General features: G+C 51.7%; 1 protein-coding gene across 10 annotated transcripts in view; it reads right to left on the reverse strand.

The window, feature by feature from the left end:
• LOC144720609 (transcription factor 7-like 2) overlaps window positions 1-14,371 on the reverse strand; it is a 157,977-nt gene that overhangs the window by 10,648 nt on the left and 132,958 nt on the right. For 4 of the 10 annotated variants that reach the window (XM_078597471.1, XM_078597475.1, XM_078597480.1 and 1 more), the window contains 5 exons: window positions 11,732-11,893; window positions 10,250-10,409; window positions 9,504-9,611; window positions 8,387-8,489; window positions 4,225-4,297 (listed from right to left, as the gene is read on the reverse strand). In XM_078597471.1, the coding sequence (XP_078453597.1) occupies window positions 4,225-4,297; window positions 8,387-8,489; window positions 9,504-9,611; window positions 10,250-10,409; window positions 11,732-11,893 (606 nt within the window). The remainder of the gene's footprint in view (window positions 1-4,224; window positions 4,298-8,386; window positions 8,490-9,503; window positions 9,612-10,249; window positions 10,410-11,731; window positions 11,894-14,371) is intronic. The other 6 variants (XM_078597473.1, XM_078597474.1, XM_078597472.1 and 3 more) reach the window with 6 other exon arrangements.

The raw sequence follows: 14,371 nt of genomic DNA on the forward strand, positions 1-14,371 counted from the left end.
ACAGCAGAGGGAAGAAAGCACACGAGCCCGACAAAAATTCACACACAAACACGCACGCCGATTTTGAATGCGCTCAGCTTCGCCTGGGACTATTGAACACCAACTGGGCCCAGGAAAACACGAGCTCGGTGCTGGCCATTGGAATGGTGTTTTTGTTCTATCTACGAAATAGACCAAGTGTATCAGCGATAACACACCGACCTTGTGGTGACAACTATTGCCCAAGGAGGCCACAGCCCCCGCCGAAAATATGTTCATGTAAAAATTTTGTTCAAATTTGCCAAATATGTCCATCGTGATTTAGGTCGCCGAGCAGAATGTCGGAAACCAACGCCCCGGTTCTCAAAAGCGCAGTCGTACAAAAATGGTGTCTCTCGTTTCTTGTATTCGATTTGTAGATTTAACTTTGAAATGACATTGAACGTTGTACATGTGCCTGTCCAGAGACTATCTGGTGACAAAGGTTGAAATACATCGTTATCTTTGACCATTCGAATTTTAGTAACCCAACGTTAAATTCAAATGCATCGGAGATTAAATATCTTGTTTGCATGCTGCAGTGGCAGTAATTCCATGGGAGGAACTAAAATGGGACATTTGATCATGGACTGAGATTTCCTGTTGGTTACCTAAAAGCTACAACCCCCCTTTTTAAAACCTTCTGTTAATAGCCTCGCATAAACTTTGTGCATTTCACTACCTCAAGCATTTATTTGGCACCATCTAAAATGGCTGCCTAAGGCCCACATCCCTCCACCTCTCTCTCACGATCCACTCGCAATGAATATTCAGGAAAGTGCCGACTCTGTCAAATCTAAATAATTTCACTGTCAACTGCTGCGATCGTACACACTCACCGGGAGAAAAGTCTGAAAATAAGTTAGTCAAATTAGGCCAAGTACCATATTTACTGGTACGGAACGATGTAGGTCCAAGCTAGGCGCAGCCTCGCTCTCGACTTCGTCACCCAAGTTCCTCCCCTCCAGTAAACCTTCCACCACCAACTGCCAACAAGCCGGAGGTCAACTGGGATATGGTTCGGTTGGCTGGTTCCAGAGAACAAAGTGGGAGACTACGAAAGCCACAGAACATTCGGGGACATCTGGATCTATTAGTGCTCTCCAAGATCTACTTTCAGAACACAGCTCGGTTTTCCAGTCAGAGCTGTAACAAAGTCAAGCTGCAATTTGCACGCAAGAGATATACCGCTTATGATTGGCTGCTTTTTGCAACGCGATAAATTATTCGCACGAGCAGATTGCTTTTGTTGAGGCACACACACACACACACACCCATTGTGCGGTGCCAATGGGACTCAAAATGGTTTTAATTTACATGCAGAGATAGAGAACGGAGCTCTGCTTGTGTAAAGCTTTTTACGTGTAATGCTACACCGCAATGCACAACGAGCTCGTGTACGGGTTACTTTTTGCTATAAACGTCATCGCCAAAGTTAAACAGGAAATCCCAAGACTTGCTTGATTGGCGATGAGACTCATTGGGCCGAATTCGCTCCCCAAAAGTTTCTTAACAAACACGAAATATGCTTGATAATGTTCGTCTGGAAAGCCAAGCGGCGGATGGACAAGAACATATTTCGATTTGCTTCTGCAGATGAAGCTCTAAATAATTATAATGCCTCGAAATTGCCAGCTTCCTGCATTAAATTCATTTGCTGTAGCCACGGATTCTACACGTAGCTTCTGCTGCTGCTGTGCTTTATGGGAGAACATATCTGGATGCAAAGGAAGTTTAATGCTCTGAGGCCATCAGGGTAGAGGAGTGTAGGGTTATCATGGAACAAACACATTTGCGTGTGCCACAGCCTGCATTATCGTAAACAAATAATGATCAATTTGTACAAGCAAGCAACCAAGCTCAAAGGGCAGATAGAAGTGACCACGACTGATTTGCGCTCTGCGTGCGTGTGCGCATACTGTGAAATATATAACGAGCAGTATGCACAGGAATTCTATAGTACAAATAATTAGACTCAAGTGCATAGGGCTTATTAAACAGTACTCAAGTGAAGCATTGAAGTGACAAAATGCTTTGCAAAGTTTAAGAAAAATAAGTGATGTAGTTTGGATTTCTGATGAGCAGTCAAGCTGATAAATATATTGCAGAGCACATAGGAATTATCGAATGATAATAATTGTATTATTTAGGTTCTTAATACATGATTTAATACTGCCTATTAATTATTTAAAATATTTCAATCCAATAGTAATTCTAGACACAAATAAGCAGTATTTATTCATATAAAATTTTGCGCGCAAGATGAATTTGGGTTAAAACGTTAGTTACTTAGAAAGTCACAATGCTTGTGCGAACATACAATAAAGGACATTCAAAAAGTTTTGAGAACCGACTGAAAGAGGTAATGCCCTCGTCGTTGACTTTTAAAGCTGAAACTAAAGTAGATCACATTTTCTACGCGAACATACAAAACGGAAGGTTATTCACTTCCACTGCAGTGTTCTATAACGTCTCAAAATCACACAGATGCATATTTGTTGAAGCCACAACATCGACTAAGCAAGGTGTGGGTTGCCATGCATTACTAATATTCCAGTCTCAAAACATTTTGACCACCGCTCACATCGTGTGTGCGTACACACATATACACTTGTATAAAACGCGTTCTCTCCAAAAGTTCATCGTCACCGGCAACAGCTTTGCCAACAGACATGAGAACTCTGTGTCATTACCCTGTGCAAGCACTGCACGGAAGATACACACGTTCAGCATAAGCTGCACACAACATGCACACGAGGGGAGGAGGGGGGAGGGAAGGGAGGGGGTGAGGTTTGGTTAACGTGACACACATTGGGCTGTGGGGGAGGAAAATGAGGCAGGATAATTAGCAACAGATCGATCTACCGCCCGAATCTCCACCCCCCCCCCCCTGTTCTCAACACCATACCGCTACAGCAAGTGCACATCATTCACGTCTTACCCAAAGGGGGACTTAAGTCCGCGGGGGTCGCTTCCAACGAGCGGTTCGCAACCCCCCACGCCTTATTTTTAAAATTCGATAATCGTCGCTACAGCCCAGCAGCATGCCCCGTTAACGAAACGTGTCGGGGGGGGGGGGGGGTGTGGTGCGCGCTTGTGCGAGGAGGGTCAGATTTAGAAGCTTGCGGGACCACGTGCGTGCACACCGCCAGTCACCTGCTGCAGCCGCTGCTGCCGCTGCTGCTTCACCCGCACGCGGATTCACAACCCTGCGCACGAATATTGGCGGCGGGGAAGGCAACCCACGCGCGGCGATTCCACCGCGGTCACCCTAACGCCGGATCGGTCGGCCGGTCGGTCGGCGCACTCACCTCTGAGGCAGTGGCGTTAAGTAGCTACATCATCGGCTCAGGGGGTGCGGCAATCGGTCAGGTGGTGGGCCCCCCCCCCCCACCTCCCACCTAATATTTGATTCGTCTCGTGCGGTCGCACCGAGGCTATTGTAATATCGCATGGTTACATACATGTTGCGTTTCTTTTACGCTGTTGTTGAAAACAAATCTCATGGTGGGTTGTCAAGGGGGGCCCCCCCAACTCGTAGCTCTGGCCACCAGAGGGGGGGCAAGGCACCCCCTGCATCCACGCTGGTTGCGCAACTGCTCCCAGGTCAATGTTCACCCTGCACGTCAGTGCCAAAGAACGTGTTCACAGGACCTTCGTACGGCCGTGCATCCAAGCATGTGCTTTGTACCAAAAAGGTGTTTTTTCTTTGCGATTGTTCTACACAGCTCTCGAGGTGTTGTTTGGGTTGTCCCAAAGAACACCACCAAGAACGTGCGCGAGACAACGTGAACACACGTCGGGAGAGAGCGAGAGAGAGCGCGCGATGCCACGCACGTTGCAACGCACTGGACAGCTACAGCGAGGTATTAACAGGAGATTAAGGCGCAGCGACGGTGCAATTGTGCTCCACCGCACTTAAGCACATGCGGCGAGGTGATGCAAGCGGAGCGCCTTCCCAAAGCTAACGCAGCGATGAGTGGCGGTGCAGGTGACGAACGAAAGAACAAAACGGAGGGGGGGGGGGGTGGTGGTCGAGGGTGAGGGGTGGAGAGAGAGGAAGGGGGGGGGGGCGAGTTCCCCTCCTCTCGTGCAGCCCATCAGCTCACACCACACACCGCCCCGGGGTCCACACAACCGAGGTGTTTCCTGCCCCCCCGGGGCGGGGCGAGCGGCACCGCGTGCAGCGAAGCCGGCCATACACACCTGCACGGCCCGCACCAGTCCCCCTGCTGCTCTAGCCCGAAGTGGGCCCGACACCGCTTAGCTGCAGCCAGCTCTGAGCACGGCCAGGCGGGCGGAGGCAACGAGAGCACACGTCAGGGTGCGGGAGGGGTGGGGGGGGCCAGGACACACGCACTCGCACGCGAGCACACCCGCAGGGGGTGGGTGTTGGGGGGGGGTGTGGGAACTCGTGCCACGCGTGCAGAAAGAGACGCGCGCAAGCAACGCGCACAGATGCGGACGCGAGTGCAGGGGGGGGCATGCGGGCAGCGAACGACAGAAAAATCGATAAATTACAACAACAACAAAAATTCAAACGCGAGGCGCTATTGAGAGCCATCCCCTCCTCGTTTTGTGAGGGGGGAGGAGCGTGCCACCGGAAGATTGTGACCAGGGGGAGAGGAGTTTGAGACGGGCGTGATAGTTGAGAATTAAAAAGAAAAACTGAAACGGATAGGGCATTGACGACCAGTGCCCGGGGGGGGGGGGGGGGGGTGGGGGTCGTATCTCCCTCGACCACATCGACCGATTCCGCCGCAGCCATCCAAGCATCTTCAGTCGTGCCTCCGAAAAAAAAAATCTGCCTCGAGCAGCCGCAGCAGCCCGTGGCGTCTCGGCCGTCCTGAGAGCCATCTCCAGTAGTCGCTTGCTCCAAAGTCTCGTGCCGTTTCGGGTTTGCAGCGCAGGTTCAGAGTGGCACGGGTTGGTTGGATGTGCCAACAGACAGCCCACGTCTGGCACGTCCAAATAAAGCCCAGCGCCTCGCAGACGTGAGGGTGGGCATTTTACCCAGACCGGTACCCTCTGCATTCTCCCCGTAGATTACAAAGTGGAACCAGCAGAAGCGGAGGTTGCGACGCTGACTTTGGCCCGTGGAAAAGGCTGCATCTTAGCAGAGTCGGCCTTCACACCATAGTGCAGCTTTTGGTGCCATAACACGAGTGAAACAACGCAGGTGTTTTTTATTTATTTGCAGTTTCGTCGTCAGATTAAGCAGTTTCTATTTCATACACGGCCGAGTTGTACCATTACGGAAGGTGCAAATGCCGAAGCGTTGTCCATGGAATGGAATAGGGTAGAACTTATAGCCGGAGGGATCTATGTCACTGTCCAGCTATGTGAACCTCGTGGTAGGTTCTACTGACCCAGTAGGAAAGAGCAGAGCCAAAATCCGAAGACTCTGAAGTTGAGTTTTTGTCCAGAAGGTATGAAGATTAATCATAAATGCATTGTCAGCATAGTCGAAAACGGTCAACAGCTGACCTGCCCACTGGCAATGCCAAAGGCATTCGAGCACCTGGCAATGACCCAATTAATTTAGATGAAGAAGTGGGCCAGGATGAGCATTAAGCATTGCTTGTCGCCCAAAAATGTCCTACAAGATCCAGATAGGTTCCTACCGATCCAGACAAACGATGCTGACAGAGTGCAGGTCATGGCTGCGGTGAATTAAGAAAGGTGGAGTTGTCCCGACCCATATGGCTCTCAAAGCCTTCCACAGAAAGCCTCCCTGTCCAGAGAGGTGAACGCAGCCTTTGTGTCGATGTACGCGATGCGCAGGGGGGTCTGTTGAACTCACGGTGGCGCCGGAAGACAAGACAGAAAGCCAGGATTGTGTCCGTCGTGGTCGATCGCCCCTTTTTGAAACCCAAGACCCATGCTGGTGTTTCTATTTGGTGTTTGAACACCTGAACACCTGTTTCATTGCCAGAAAGGGTAAAACCTATTCTTATTTTTCATACTATGATACTAGCAAAAGAGGCCCCATGATATAGCTGCTCATCCTGAGCTTCAAATGCTGGGATATGTGCATTATCTTTGTACTGTTCACCGGTCGGACACTGGTGAGACTAGGCCATAAAGAAGGCTGCCTCTGGTGTAGGCCAATCAGATTAAAATACAAAAGCATATATAATAATCAGAGCACGTTTGTTTGCATGTTCACCACAAGTACTGTGTGGTTAATGCCAGACTGGATTCCTTGCAAAAGGTTTATTTTTGGTGTCTGAACATCTTAACACCTGCTTTATTACCACAAGGGCAAAACCTATTCTTATTTTTCATACTTAAGTGGCAAAAATAAAAGGCCCCATGATAGCCGCGCGAGATCGACGAGCGCCGATCACCTTTCCAGGTGCCAAGAGCGACGGAATGGGGCCTGATAGCCGACACAGGAGGACATCGATCCCTTTGCCCTTGTAAGGAGGCACATGACGCCTTCTCTCCATTTCGGCTGGACTTCCGAGCAGACCTGCCAGACCTTCAGGAAGAGCTCACACGAAGGGCTAAGCCAGCCAGAAGTTCCGCTCATTTCAAGTAGCTCTGGGAAGATGTAGCCAGGACCGGCCGCGCCCCCATTCCTGAGCTTTCTATTGGTCCTGCTTGGACTTCTTCCAGGCTGGATGCGTCTTCAGATGTAACTCGAGTCTGACGCAGCCGTCGAAGAGCAAGTTGCGTCCAGGTCTGGGATAGGTGGACGCAGGTGGCTGATTCTGCATCTCCTGGTCGTGGTCACACACCAGCGTTCCATCATCTCATCGAGTGACTGGTGATTGGCACGATCCCACAACCACTTCTGTGTGCAGCACGACCCCACAACATTTGCTGAAAGGCGTGGGTGCATGGACAAAGACTTTGGCGCTTGACGCAATCATCTTTCTTCGTCTGCAAGCCGACTGTAGAAAGCTACCAAATCGACCTTTTTCGTTGGTTTAATAATGAATGTTAGTCTGCACTTTCCATTCAGTGCGAGCCGCAAACGGAGCAGATTTTTGTTGTTGTTGTCGAGCCCTGCCAGCGTATCTGCTGAGAAACATGACCCGCGGAGTGGCAACCAAGGAATGGAACCACACCCCAAGGGGACATCTGTCAAGGACATGGAGGGATGACGTCCGTGTACGTGAAGGTGGTGGATCGGTTGGTGGATGTTTGTTTGTGTGTATGTACGCACATTGAACTTCTTTCGGCACCGTACGTAGCCAATCGTGCTCATCGAAAGTGCGGGATCGTAAGTTCCTGGGGAGAGGTGATGGCGACTTGGGAAGGGCTTCATCCAGCAGTGGACTGATGATAGTTCTTAGCGCACTTCGGTTCTTAGCGCATGGCCCAGTGCAATTCCTGCTCATGGGCCAACACCAGCAACTGATGAATATCCTCTTATTCTTTTTTTTAACAGAGTTACTGAGCCGCAGGCCAAAAGGGCCAAAACGTCACGTGACTATAACAAAGAGTACTAGTGCCAGGGTCATAATAAGGGTTAACACGTTTCATGAACTGAGCAAGGTCATAAGAGCTTGGGATGAGAGACTATGGGAGGGAATTCCAGAGTGGAGCAGTGTGAAGGGAAAGAAAGGCGCAGTGTGAAGGGAAATAAAGGAGCGTTGTGACCTGTAATGTCGCGAGTGGTTAGGTGGGTGAAAGTGTAAACGGTGTAAATTGGTGGATGAGCGAGTTAATGAGTGGGTGAGTAAGAGGTCGAGCGAGAGTGTAGAAAAAAACGAGTGAATGAGTGGGTGAGCGAGAGCGCGCGTGAATAAGCGGTGGACTGTCATATGTGAGAGGCAAGGACTCTCTCTCTGAAGACATGGGTCCCCGGCAGTTGGACGTGATCTGGGGGGGGGGGAGGTTGTAGATTACAAAAGAGAAGTGACCCCGGGACAAGACGAAGCAAAACTGAAAACACCACGCGTGGGAAAGCTGCACGTAAAATGCATCTCGCATCAAACCGAGCGCAAGTTCCAGCAGAGTGTGCGGAGTGCATTGTCGTAGAATTTTGCAGTGGACACCTCAACAAGTGAAGATTAGATTACACGCGCGCACACACACGGAGTGAACACGCCAGTGTGTGCAGACTCAAGCGTGTGGAGAGTGTGCGCACAGATGCTTCGAGGAAGCCGAGGTGTGTCGAGTTCTTTTGGTGTAAAGTACAACGTGCAAGATTGTCTCCTGTTACTGCTGGTTGCTGCTCGATTGAGTGCTCTTACGTGTGGCGTGTTAACGTGATAATGTACGGCATGGTGGTGTCGCATTGGCAATCTATGCAGCGTACAAGTGCAGTGTGCGCGAGTGCTGTGTGCGTCGACGCTGGGTGTGCGCAGACACGTGCACCACGTGTGTGGCGTGTGCAGGGTGCTGGTTGTGTTACCCATGCTGTGTGCCACGTGCTGTGCGCTGCACAGGGCGACTGTGGAGGGCTGACCTGACACTTCCACCTGCTGCTTCTCCCGCCTTCTCTTCTTCCTCTTTCCCTGCCGGGTGGCAGAAACATTGCCAGAACCATCACAAATACATGGCAAACGCCACGAGCCTCCCGGTGGCACAAGAGGGCACACGCGCGCGCTCAACTCCCCGTGCTTTCGTGCACGCGACGTTGAGGCTAGCACAGCTGGATGTGTGGGTCACAATATAGGGTCAACATCCAGTCACGGACACCCCACCACACCTGATTTCTAATGGACTCTCCCTTGGTTCTGCTCAACAGATGATAGAATAGTGTAATAGAAGGCTCTGTTGTCTTATGGTGGAAAGTTATTCTTTTTTTTAAAGAAGCGTACTGTGATTGGTGGGAGACGTGTAGAGGTTTTTATCTATAGACTATCCCTATCATGTTTGTGTTTTATCTAAAAAAATGATCATTGTATGTGTGTATATATATACATACACACACACACGAGTTAGACCATTGAATCCACTTCAATAGAAGCATTATGAACTATTTCCGATGCGTGTTAGTTTCCCCAAAACCATGCGCTCCTCTTCCTTTCCTCCGCAGCGTGTACTACTTCCAAGCACGCAGCAACTCTTCAGGCTCAACTCTGAATCTCTACGCGCACAGTTGGCCAAACAGGAACAATGAAGGTTGGCGTTTGTGAGCAGCACCGGCCACGACAGTCGGCATCACCGAGCGTGACGGATCTGCCGCTTGTTCGATTCCCGCTTACGGCCACCTCTAGGTCGACTCAGCATCAATTGAGTACACGGCGCGATGTACAAATGGCATCGCCACTCCACTAGGGAGACAAAGGTGTGGCCGGGCACGGTGCTGGCCACCCAACCCCCTCGTGTGCCGTACCAGCCTTCAGAGGTGCTCGCGAACAGCACTTGCCTCAACAAGCCTGTTAAGGCTAAACGGGGGATCTTTGTCTGTGCGTGTGCACTTCCCCGGACGTCTTGGTGGCTCTACCGGTGCGCTGCATGCGTCTTAAGGGTGCGACGACTGACTCTGGTGCGTGCGTGACCGCGCCTGCATGCGTGAGACTCACATAGTTGTCGCGTGCGGACCAGCCTGGGTACAGCTGCATGTGCAGCTGCCTCTCTTTACGAGCCAGCTCGTAGTACTTGGCCTGCTCCTCCCGGGACAGCGCGTGCCACTGCGGCCATCGACAAAGAAGAGACGTTAGATTTGGAGCGGTGGCGGCGTGAAGTCGGTCGCGCTCGGTACCACACGGAGCCCTCTGGTCCCGTGGCCGTGACGCCATCTCTGGCAGCGGTGGTGGTGGAATGTACAGTGGTGGTGGTGGAGTGTACAGTGGTGGAGTGTACAGTGGTGGTGGTGGAGTGTACAGTGGTGGAGTGGACAGCGGTGGTGGTGGAGTGTAGTGGCGGTCTGCAGAAACGCTTTAGCTGCCAGACTTTTGTTTAACACTTGCCACCAGCACTCAATTATTGTCGTTATATCACCCACAAGTCCACAGCCGGGGCATAATGCGTTTTTAAAGAACTTTATGCTATTTATACACTAAACTTTCCTCCATTATCACGCCGCCACTAGGAAATCTCATGACGTGTCGGGGCACGGCAGAGCCTGCATATCTACAGCCACGGGAACTGAATTCAGTTCCTGAAGTAGCTTCCCCAGAACATGGGAGCGAAACGTCGGGCAACCACGGCGAACAACAAACACATCGTAGAGAGATCTCCGCCGGCGTCATCACAATGGTTGTTATTGTTGTGGTGGTAGTTATTTGGTCGCGGGGTACCGCACGTGTGTGGGATCGTCGGACCGTACCCGCCGGCCCAGGATCTGGTTGATGGCGGCGCTCTCCTTGAGCGTGCACTCGGCCACCACCTTGGCGCGCATCTCCTTCATGTAGAGCATGAACGCGTTCAGCGGCTTCTTGATGTGCGGCTTCTTGTCCGCGTCGCGCTTCTCCTCCGCCGCCTTCCTGCTTCCCCCCACCCGGCAATCGCGTCGTGAGCGGCAGGACAATGAGGGGGGGAAGGGAAGGGGGGAATTTACCCCACACAGCAAAAGAGCGGCAAGCGCGCCAACGCAAGTCCTCGAACCGCACCGCGTCACTTCCACCGGCGATTGGTGCGAGCGGGTAATTGCAGGGCTGCGCCTTTTGGCTGTGCGGTTTACTGCCAAGTTTTGGGAGTAGGGGTGCGACGAAGATGATGATGATCATGCCGCTACTACGTGCAATCCCAACGGAGTAATTTTCCGGTTAGGCTTCACGGCAATGGGACAGTTTGACTAATAACATTCATATTGTATGGCGGGGGTGGGGTGGGGGCAATGGGAGGAAACCAGGGAACCCCATAGAGAACCCACACAGGACGCGTGGAAGGCACACAAACTCCACGCAGGAAGGCAGTAATTGAACAGCCCCTCACCCCCCACCCCCCTTCAAATAATACATTTCCTATATTTGACCGAATCACTGGAAGGAGATGGCAGTGGTGGTGGGCGAATCAATTCAAGCCTCATTATCACATTATTTAAAAAAAATCAAAATCCCCTGTGCAGCTTTATTCACCACTCGGGGCAAGTGCTGGAAGCGAGAACCACCGATTAAGGTTGGCATGCAGTGACCATCACGACTTCCCGGATGTTGCACCAAAGGCACACGGACATAGTTCACACAAAAAATGAACGCAACGTAGTGAAGATTAAAATAGATTATTACTGCGCTCGCCAGCATGAATGAGAAACCATTAGTCTCAATTTCTATCCACGGGCACAGGCAGCTGGGTCACAAGAATTCTGTACAGTGACGCCAGGTGCAACATTCACCACAATGGCAAAGTGATTTTTTTTTTATCCAATTGTGACATTAATTGAATCTTGAGGAGAGTGAATCATGACTCCTGACATGTGTGCCGTGTGTGTGTGTGCGTGAATTACACTGGGAGGAGCGGTGGCGCAGTGGTTAGGGTATTGCAACATGAAACTGGCAAGCCGAGTTGAATTCCCAGCCATGGCTAACATTAGGTGGGCCAGTGATTATGCGAAACGGTAACGTCATCCGCCCTTCATCAACTCACAGTGACAAGCGTGGCGAAGTATGGCCAATTAACTCGCATGACCAATGTGGTGTCGGGGGGGGGGGGGTGGAGAGGCCTTTAACCGAGTAGCAGATTGACCAAGGGATGTGGCTGGGTATCGACCTCGGTGTTTGCGAGTTTATAGTGCTGCCCGGGTGGGGGGGCTAACCACTGCACCGCCGTTCCACCCCTGACACGTTGTCCCGGCCACACACGAACGAACCAGTTTTGTGGATGTTGGCTGGGTTGAGGGACCCTCCACGGGACTACGTACATGCTGTTGCTGTGCGACGACTCCGGCTTGAGGCTAGGGGCGACTATGGCTGGGTGTGGGATCCCGGTTGGGTGCAGCCCATGGTGGGACGGGACCAGGTGCGACGGAAACCTGCGGCAGCGAGAATCGACACCGGGCGAGAGAGTTCACCGCGGCGGCAACAAAGACAACCGTACGAGCGAGACGCGGGAGGGAGGCCCGTGCGGCACCGCGATCGCCGTCGAGTGCCGGCGCACGGCCGCCGCGTCACGCGTGACGAGACTGCGAGCCAGGGCTCGCGGTTTCAACCGAGCTGGCCCCACGCGGGCGCACGTTACCACGGCGGGGCGGTAACTCGTGCCGCGCACGCTAAACCCTTATTCCCGCTCCGGTGACGTACGTACGTGTGTGTGTGTGTGTACGTCATCGTTTTTTCCCCCCCGATTCCGTTGCGTGCAGGTGGGCGTATGGCACAGTTTGGTGCCGGCTATCGTAGAGTGCGCCGTCGTGTCGCCACGCTTCTCTGCGGCGAGTGCGACGTCGTTCAAAAAAAAAAAGTGGCGCTATGCCTCCCCGAACGCCGAGCCGCTTGAGGATTCCGAGAGTCAGCGGCGTACGGGACCCACACCCTGCAACTTGCAGACGTCTCGGAATGGGAAAGGGTTAAGAGAGCGGTGCCGACTTTGGCAGGAGCCATCGATGGGATCGATGGGATCGAGGCACGTGCGTCGTGACACCGTTGGACCTTTGCCGGGCGCGCCGGTGCGGTAAGTACACGGCGGGGGAAAAAAAAGGTACGGTGCATTTTTTTTTTTATTAAATAAAAAGCGTCTGCTCTAACTAATTACTATGTTAAACGTCGTTTGTGGCTGCGCCCAGACATCTACCGCTCGCCGGGAAGGGCAGGGAAGGGATGGGTGGGGGATGGGGGCCTCACGGCCCGTGCAGCATAGGGACCTGGTCGCTGGGTCCCTGTGCCGATTCTGGGTCACAACCGGACCCGTCAGAGCACGGCTTCCAGTGGCCTTGAAAAACAAAGCAATAGCTCTGGGTCTGCCAGTCGTTCTTGCATCAACCGTGCCACGCAGTCCGTCTTTTCTTCCAATTTCCCAGTCGTATTTAAGCACCGATGCTTGCGGCCGTGCAGCAGAAATTTTTAATGAGGCACTTCATTGGCTTCTCGTGCACATTTAGCTGCGTTTCACGAGGCAGAATCACTTTTAATACAAAGGTAATGATGTGCTTAATTGTCTGAATGAGGTATATTACTAAAACTCCCCTATGGATGCAGCACATTAAATCGCAAAGCCTCGTTAGTGCCAAGGAGAAAAAAATAAAAAATAAACGGTAAGTAGCTTTAAACATATTCATTCATATAGAGTAAAACAACTATTTTCGTGTGTGCGTGTAACCAGTATGTGCGTGCTCACGCACGTATTGTGCAACATCCTCGTGTGCGTATTGGGCAGCAGAGTCCCGCGTGTGTCCGGGGCGAGTGTTTACACGTGCGGGGAGGGGGTTCATGCTGTGCTTTGCAATCGCATGTCCGTGGGTTCAATTCTGGGTCACGTGCCACACTGATGAAATACTCACCGCACGCTACGCCTGCCTTAAAGTGGATTTCGGATTAGCGCGGTTTGGCTACGTACGGCGCGAAAAAAGCTCGACGGACGTACATAAAGTCCGCTCTCGCCAATAGCTCTGAAGCCGACGGACTAAGGGGGGGGGGGGGGGGGGCAATGAAAGCCAGGCCTCCCTGTCTGAGCTCAACCCCAGCAGCAAGTGCCCCGAGAACGCCCGAGGTGTGCTCGCGACCATGGGGACAGGCAGGGGGTCGGCCCCGCACGCCCGCTCAGTGCAACTTACTTCCACCAACGGTGTTAATTGCATTTAATTAAATCGCCCGATGAATCAACGAGGCGTGGCGAAGCCCAACTGTGACGGGAAGACCCCCTGCTGCCTAACGAAAACAAACACGCAGTGTGGGGCCCCACTAATTGCATTGCAATTAACTTTTAATGAGCCCGCAGGGTGTGGGAGAACTGAAGCTGGGACGCACGCGTGGGTCTGCACGACGTGCCCGACAGCGCGCACGCGGCGCTGCGTTTTGTCGGACAAGATGAATCATTAAACGAGACTCGGGTCCAAGGAAATCCACTTTCTTGTTTGCTGGATCAGTTGCGAGGTGCTTCGGGGCTCTTGAACCGAAAAGGAGAGTTTTCTGATTGCTGCATATTTTCACATCATTTCTTTTTTTTTTCCCCGAGTGGAAATGTCTTGGGACGATAAATATATATATTTTTTTACTCTCTTGCGAGTCCCGCCCTTGCGTCTCTTATTGAAATGCATGGTCTAAACGCAAGTTAGTTTACAGCAACAGATGGCGACTAAAATAATAATATACCAAAAGCTCTGCGCCAATGCCATATCTCAGTAATGTTTGACCATCTGAACACACTGCCATTGTGATTATTACGACAATCAACAACCACTCGCAACATACAACTGTGCCATGTTCCGTTCCATCTCAATATATTTTTTAAACCATTACATTATTATGGTTTTAATTAAGTCGTAAGAGTGAACATTATCATTGTTAATATTTGTTTT

Source organism: Lampetra planeri, chromosome 9 (genome assembly GCF_965212315.1).
Source record: "Lampetra planeri chromosome 9, kcLamPlan1.2.h2, whole genome shotgun sequence".
NCBI lineage: Eukaryota > Metazoa > Chordata > Hyperoartia > Petromyzontiformes > Petromyzontidae > Lampetra > Lampetra planeri.